We start from the raw sequence: 7,941 nt of genomic DNA on the forward strand, positions 1-7,941 counted from the left end.
AAAAATGAGGTATAAATAATTCAGTATTCTTCTAAGCCTTCCCCTCTATGACTTTTTCTTATGCTGCATGACTTGATTTATGTAAAATGATGAGTTCCCCCTCAATTATAATTTTATCTTCTGAGTATATTCTTGTACAATTATGGCTTACAACTTTTTTTTTTGCAAAAGACTGACTTTTTCCTCATACCTTTTTCATGTAAGTCATATTATACCCTCATACCATTTATGCTTGCAAAATGACAACTTTGCTATTGTACAACAAATGTGTTCTTGCAACACATTTCACAATTTGACATTTAATTTGCTTATAATTACAACTGAATAATTAAATGTGTCACACAGCGATACTCTTACTTTCATTCTTAGTCACATTGTTTGTATGGGTTAATAATTCACTTTAATATCGTGGACGTTACAAGTACCTGCATGTGTTTGTGTGTGCATGTGTGTGTGACAAGATGTCATAACAATATGGAAAAAGGACATACTAGACTGGAAATGATAATTTATTACTCTGTGTGTGTGTGTGTGTGTGTCACTGGGAGGTGGCCATGATGCTCGATACGCCTGTGCAAGAAGAGGAAGAAAGAGAGAGGAAAAAAAAGAGGATGTTTAGTGAACAAAACGGTGGACATCTCCTCATGTTGTGGTACTGACTCTCAAAGTCGATCTTCTCCACAATGTTCTTGGGCTTGACGCTCTCTTCCTGGTTGAAGACAAAGATCTGTCCGTCCTCTGTCTCTGTCCAGTTATACTTGTTCATCCACACCTTCACCTGTGTGTCTGCGGTGTGACATACACACGTGCTTCAATACTCGAGTGTTGATGTGGTACTCTGACTTACTAAAGTGGTTACTTGACCGAGTCAAGTGCCCCAACCTACAAGTTTTTGTTTTTTTTTAAGCTAAGAGTCATCCCTTGTTTTTTTGGGGGGAGGGCTTTAAAATGTATTTAAAATGCCTGCTCGGAACTTGAAAAACTCTTAAGTTGAGGCATTCTTAAGTCAAGATATAACGACTTGACTCACTCTTACTGAACTTACCCAGAGGGTCTCCCAGCATTTCAGCCAGCAGGCGGCGCTCTATCGTCTGGTAGGTGATGCCCACCACATGGCAGATGACTGTACAACAAACACACAGAATTTGCGTTGTCAAAACATCCCTTTTTTTGGCCCATTATTGAGACATCATTTGCACTGTAGTTTACGGTATTTCTAATTGCATTTCACCAAAAGTTATGACTTTTTTAACCGTGTAAAAATTAGGACTGGTCATTCTTTTTTTGTGTAGTATTCAGGTTTGAATTAGAATGACTTTATTCTGTTATTTATGACTTCATTCACATAAAATAATTTTCATGTGCTATTAAGACCTTTCTTGTTGTAATACAACTTCAAGTAAAATATTTTTTCCCACATAAGTTTAAAGCTTTAATATTGAGCAATTACAACTTTTCTTCATGCAATATTTCTTTTTTGTCATAAAGTTAACGTTTTTCTTGTATTTAGACTTTATCCTTGACAGCACTTTTTATGCTAATATTTCAACTTTAATTGATATAAAATTAACATTTATTCACTGAAAATCACATTTAACCTGTGAGCATTATGAATTTGGCACACGAAAGGACAACCTATCATAAAATAACTTTTTAAAAGACAAATCTATTGCAATATTTTCTCTTTTCTTGTCATAAAACAATGACTTTTCTTGAACGATTATTTATTCTTTTTCCCCGATTAATATATAATAGAGGTGCAACCATTGATCGACAACTACCGGTAATCAATTATCTAATTAAGCAATTATTTTTGATAATCGAATAATCGTTTAGATACCTTTTAATTGAAAATTCTCCAAATCCTCAGAATTTCAGCTCCGCAACAATGAATATTCTCTAAAGTCTTTCTTTGTATTGAATTAAAATAAAACATTTGCTTTTACTTTGGAAAACAATGCTAAAATTTGTTACGGACATTCAGTCACATTACAGATCAAACCAGTAACTGATTTTTCCTGCACTGGTAATTTGAAATAATGTCCTGTTTTTGAATAAAGCGATTGAAATTAAACATTTACTTTATTCGATTCATCGATTAATCAACAAAACAAAATCGATTATTAATATAATCGATGGTTGCGGTTCTAATATATAACACATACGTGTATACGAATTTTATATTCAGATTAATCTAATAAAAAAATATATATTTTACGTTCAAATTTATTAGCATTTTGTATTGATTGTTGTGATGTAGAAACTCACACTTGCGGACCGAGTCTTCAAAGCCAGTAATTCCATCGATGAGCTCTCGGTTCTCCTCTAGACTTGTCTGTGATGAACACAAAGAGGTTTAGCCACGTTACAAACCTTACAAAAAGAAAAAAGTTTTTTTGTTTTTTTTTAAACATCTAGCATGCGTTCGTGTGTGGGTGTGCACGTGCGTGCGTTGTGCGCATTACCCAGAAGCTCTGAAAGTGGCAGGTCTCCAGCAGGTTTCCCAGGTAGAGGATCTGCCTGATGGGGCGCTCCTCTTGCTGCGACACTGTAGTCAAGGAAATGAACCCCCCCCCCAACCCAACCTATGTAGAAAATCCTACTGAATTCTTATGACGTCATGAGGACACAAATTAGAGCCCCCCCCCAAAAATCCCATTACATACAATTGCAGACTGAATAAGTGCATTTGCTATTACAATCAAATCCAACTAAGTCCTAATGTCATCCTTATTTTGGGTGAAGTCGTAAGGGCACATTAAAATGAGTATTAAATTTTTTAAGCAAACATTTTTGGAAGGTTGTAAGGACACAAAGGGAATAGCTTGTCAGTTTCCAACTAAATACTGTATGTGCATTCTTTTTCTTTTTTTGAAAATGTAGGGATTTCATGAATACAATTAGAAAAATATACATGGGTCATACAAATGAAGTTGTTGTGAGGTTTTACGTCTTTTTTTCCATGAGTCATTTGTAAAGTAAACCAAAATGTCATTTTCTATGTACTACAAAATAAGTGTCTTGCTTTTGGCAAATTGCAACTAAATCCTTGTGATGCTTTGGTGGTAGTGGGGTTTGAGTGAAAGAATTCTAAGTGAAAATATACAACTGTAGACAACATAGTGACCCAGAAAAAAATAACCCCTAATTTTGTAATGGCCTCTCTATTGTTTCCAGAGCTTTATGTGAATAAAGTGCTTTTGCACAAATGGCCCTAAATTCTCACAAAAGCGCATGAAATTGTCAAATGAAATCATGACAAGCACCGAGGGGATACATGTGTCTGGTTGATCATGCACTTGCAGAGCGTGAAGTCTGTGTGAGGCAAGTTGGTGAGCGCCTTGAGCAGGATCTGGGAAGTCACGTTGGTCTGGAAGTAGGCTGGGTTGAACTGGTACCTGGCGGAAAACACATCACATCAATGACGACGATACAAAGACGACATGTTAGCGTTTCTGGACTCACAGCTTGAGAACCGCCAGGTTGGCCTCCAGGTCGTACGCATTTTCCCGGGCTTGCGTCTCCACGTAACGCTCCAACGTGGCCAAGTTTTCTGGGTTGTATCTGACGTTGGTGGGACAGTGGAGGTAATTACACAGTTTTAATAATAACATTAAAATGCCACAAGGGTGTATCATTTAATTAACACTAATTTTGCATAAGTATACTTAGAAAGTCATAAAAAAAATCCCACTTACCCAAAATAGGTCAGTTTTATACTAATCAACGAATATTATTTTGGTTCAAAATCATGCATATTTTGAGTGCTCCCATGAAAGTCATTTTATTTAAATTTTAAAAAATTAAGTACAGTACAATCAAATAAGTAATTCCCTAACTAAAGTTTTTTTTTAATACAATCCAATTATATTCTTGGAATGATACAAAAAAATGTCTGGTTTTTTCTCCTCAAATTTAAAATACAAATGGGTATGCATTTTATAAAAAAAATGTTGAACCCCTAATGTCAGAGTTGTACTATTTCATTAATTTTCATTAACTTATTGTATTGCATACTGGATTAACAAATGTTTGAGAATAATGTATACAAAATCGTACCTATTTTGAGTCAAGTCATAAGAGCACATTTTTAAAATAATCCCAAAATTGTCATCATAAAATCATCAATATAAACCAAAATGTAAGTTTCCCTCAAAACAATGCATCAAATTGCTATTTTCACAAAATGTAACAAATTAAATGTGCAACTATGGTGGAAAAAAATACATATACGAGTATTTTTGGGGGGAATGGGGGGAAACACAAAATAAGTAATGTCCTACATTGAAAGATATGCAACTAAATTCACATCACACTATTTTTCTAAATTATATTTTTAACCTGAAATGTGTTCAAATATTTAATTTTGGTGAATTAACCTTGTATAAAATCCTAAATGATCCACGCCAAACTCGTATTTTATGTGATTTTATAGGCGTCGTACTCATATTTAAATGTGTTTTATTGAGCATAAGGTAACACCTAGCACAAAAACAGAGATGTAAATAGTGTGGAGTCCAACCTAAACAACACCGATTCCACGTTTATGTCCATAACATCCTCAGTGCAAGAACAAGTTTCTAGAACAGTGACTAATAATGTAATTCAAACTGAAATCTGAGACATTTCTGTGGTTTAGAAGCCACTGAGGGGCAAACATAGCTAGCTTTCCCGTTAGCATGCAGCTAGCCTCAATGTAGCCCAAGCAAACCTCCGTACCGATCGATTCCTCGCAGGAGTTTGGCCACGTTTGCCTTCATCTGCTCGAAAGTCGACGACATTTTTGTCAAAAAAATGTGGAAAGCTGAAGGCTGTGGGAGCACGAATTCAATCCACACACGTGGAGCGAAAACAGGCACCGGTGGAGTGAAAAGAGAGTCGGAAGGGAAAGAGCAACGGACAGGAAAAGAGACGCCATCAGACCGGAAATGAAACGTCGACTGACTGGAAACTTGTTGTAGGAACCATATGTTCAACATTTTTTTTAGAAACTGCAATAAATACCACATGGTGATCCAAATACAGTCTACCTGAATGTAGTCACATTTTTTTAAGCGAACAAAACATTTCGAAAATATTGTTTTCACCCTTTATTTGTGTCGCGCATTCGCGGTCAACATAATGTCCACTAGAGGACAGTAAACACGAGGCAAAGTTCGTTTTACGTAAACTGTAACGATTAGTTTTTTTCCTCAGAAAGTTTTATTGAACAATCTCCCCCCTTCTCCCCACCTCCAACATAGTGGTTCATAATCTGTCGGAATTCTTTTTTTTTTCCCAAATGTTTGTTTACCTTTTCCAACTGAAAATATGTCAGGTTTCTTCTAAATACAGAGGCTATTTAAATCCAACTACAGTAAATTATTTCACTATAATAAAGTTGTATGAAGGCTGTATCATTTAGTTTTCAGTTAAGTGAATATAAATCATTTAGAGCAGCGGTCACCAACTCCGGTCCTCGAGGGCATCTGTCCTGCAGGTTTTCCATCTCTCCTTGCTGTAACACACCTGATTCAAATGATCAGCTCATCAGCAAGCTCTTGAGAAGGGCACACATAACGTTGTATAGCTTTCTTAAACCAAGTAACCAAAAAATATGTCAGTTTTTAAAAACTAATTCCAGAATGATTTTGTACAAAATATAAGTAAAATGAACTCGTAAGGATGCATATATATATGTTTTTCCCTGTTCGCCCATTCCTACCACCATTGCGAAGCAACGCCACTTTGTTTACAGCCGGGATCACTTTTTTGTTACTTGATGTCTTTCCTTCAGAAGAGAAAGAAAATAAAAAAAAGAATATATAGTAATTTCTTTTTTCTGGTAACCTACTAGGCCTGTGTCTTCCTTGTTTAGGCATTGGGCGAGAGTTTTTGGTCCGCTTAGCAACGTACAGAAAAGCATCTAATAAATGAATTATTATTATTATTATGGTATTATTATTATTATTATTAATATTATTATTGTTGTTATTATTATCACAACAAAGTCTGGTAATAATAAGTACGTTTGGATTTCAGTTTTGTTTTTCTGGCCTTTACGTGACGGCTGCATTGAGCTCAATGCCTTAGGCATTCCTGAAATCTTGAGGTAGGAACAGCGCACAGCACATGTCGATAGACGGGCTCATATCAAGTCTCTATTGATACTGTGACACGGGACCGATTTAATAGGTAATCCTCTCTTTCTGTTGTTCGTTTTAGTTTGAATACTTTATACAAATTTTGCTGAGTGTCTGTTCTGTTTGGGGCAGTATTTGATACCAGAATGACTTGATTATGCTGCATTATAGTTAGACTGTTGGCTCTAGTCCCGCCCACCAGAACTTTGTAAACGCATTTGATTGGATGATGAACGATCAAGGTGAAGGCCCGTGTCTCGCATGGAGTGCATGCCACTGTTAACAAGATGACATGGAAGCGGTAACAGAACAGTTTGAACTTGATAGTTTGGTTAAACTGATGGTGTGATGTGAGTGCAGCTTTGTGTTGAAAAAAAAATTCACTTCCAGTTTCGGTATCGGATTGGTATTGCGATATTTGGTCCAATATGACTTGGTATCGGATTGAATCAAAAAAACCTGGCATCGCTGCCCATCCCTACAAGAAGTCAACCCAAGAACGAGCGACCCAGAGAACTTGACGATGCTGATTATTGCTCCTTTGTCCTTCCCTCTGAAAAGAGTTTTGTTCCAGCAAAAATATGAAAGACCCCTCTGACTCCTCAACAAGATAGAAACGTTTTTAATCTTGCAACTGTGTTATTTCTGAAGATATCATTAGATGTCGCACAGTTCTCTATTCCACACTCAGCTTACCGCTATCTGATGCAGATAAAACATTCACAAGAAGATCTGCATGAGTGCATTCAGTTGGAACATATGCACCAGCCCCACCATAAATTCTATCAGTGTCAGCATTTAAATGTTCAATATAGAAAGCCTGAAACACTACCTTTGTTCAATTAACCACTGTGGGGTTTTAATAACTCTGCCGGACCTCCTCAATTCACTCGGTTTTGTGGTTTGTGCTGGTGTCAACTCTGCTCCTACTGCAGTCTGAGCTGGAACTGTACACGAATTATGAGCTATCAGATAACAAGATGGATGTCACTTGGCAGTGTCACCATGATGAATCTGATTTCATGGTGAGAATTGACACAAAAATGTATCAAGTGTGATGCAATGCGCAGTGTGACGTGCCCTCTGTTACGCAGTGCAATCTTTTGCACTGTGGCAGTAGAATGTGCAATTTCCAGTGCGATGTGCATTAGGTACGGGACAGTACATTCTGCACGGAATAATACGCCCTTATAAACCACATTTTTTTTCAGTTTTGCAATTCACTTTGGAATGACACTGTGTGCGTAGGTGTGTGCTTGCCGGGTTGCACATTCACCCACTCACAGATTTAACTGCATCCGGCTTCAAAGTGCAGCTCACTGATGCACTAACATGTAAAATCACTTGCACACCGGCCGTTCGGGAATTTTTTTCCCCCGACAGTCCCAATGGCCACCCTGCCCCTGGTCAGGTCATATTGAAGAGTGTTAGTATATATGACAAAAAGTTTTTGTCTTTTTTCATCACTGCAAATTCTACCATTAAACGACAAACGACCAAGCTTCTCCTGAATTGGTATCATGATGAAACGCTTGCTGGACATGCGACAGTTGAGTGACTCGAAAAGGTAGCGAAACATCAAGTGTCTATTCACAATGTTCTTGGTGTTCTTATCGTGAAACATTTTGAGGCTCCAAAAGTCCTGCCTCTATTTTTTGTAGATTGGCAGCTGTAGCTTTATTATAATACAAAGACAGAAAAGCAGGCAAGGGAAAATACAGCGCGTGTGAATATCGGAGAGGCTGTTGGCTCTATTTCCATTCTATTTGAATTGACTGAATTCATGCAATTTCACAACAGACACTCTCCGCGCTTAGCT

At 37.0% G+C, this 7,941-nt stretch overlaps 1 protein-coding gene across 2 annotated transcripts; it reads right to left on the reverse strand.

Annotated features, from left to right (window-relative positions):
- Positions 1-491: 491 nt before the first annotated feature.
- Positions 492-4,928, reverse strand: eif3k (eukaryotic translation initiation factor 3, subunit K). Of its 2 annotated transcripts, none has more exons than XM_086036142.1 (8): positions 4,720-4,928; positions 3,466-3,564; positions 3,278-3,398; positions 2,466-2,540; positions 2,269-2,335; positions 1,046-1,123; positions 661-786; positions 492-570 (listed from the first exon to the last, which is right to left on the reverse strand). In XM_086036142.1, exons 1-8 carry the CDS (start codon positions 4,779-4,781, stop codon positions 539-541), a joined length of 660 nt encoding a protein of 219 aa, XP_085892268.1. In that variant the 5' UTR covers positions 4,782-4,928; the 3' UTR covers positions 492-538. The 2 variants fall into 2 exon arrangements, with proteins under 2 accessions (XP_085892268.1, XP_085892267.1); XM_086036141.1 differs by having other exon boundaries at positions 2,466-2,543.
- Between the last annotated feature and the right edge of the window lie 3,013 nt (positions 4,929-7,941).

Source organism: Filicampus tigris, chromosome 7 (assembly GCF_054856515.1).
Source record: "Filicampus tigris isolate MCC_2025a chromosome 7, RoL_Ftig_1.0, whole genome shotgun sequence".
NCBI lineage: Eukaryota > Metazoa > Chordata > Actinopteri > Syngnathiformes > Syngnathidae > Filicampus > Filicampus tigris.

Excerpts from the sequence above, each read along its gene's own strand:
- eif3k (XM_086036141.1), bottom strand. The coding sequence starts at position 4,781 with ATGTCGTCGACTTTCGAGCAGATGAAGGCAAACGTGGCCAAACTCCTG. Across the intron at positions 3,565-4,719 it reads CTCCTGCGAGGAATCGATCG|ATACAACCCAGAAAACTTGG; the intron begins GTACGGAGGTTT and ends CACCAACGTCAG. Across the intron at positions 2,544-3,277 it reads GCATGATCAACCAGACACAT|CAGCAAGAGGAGCGCCCCAT; the intron begins GTATCCCCTCGG and ends ACTACAGTGTCG.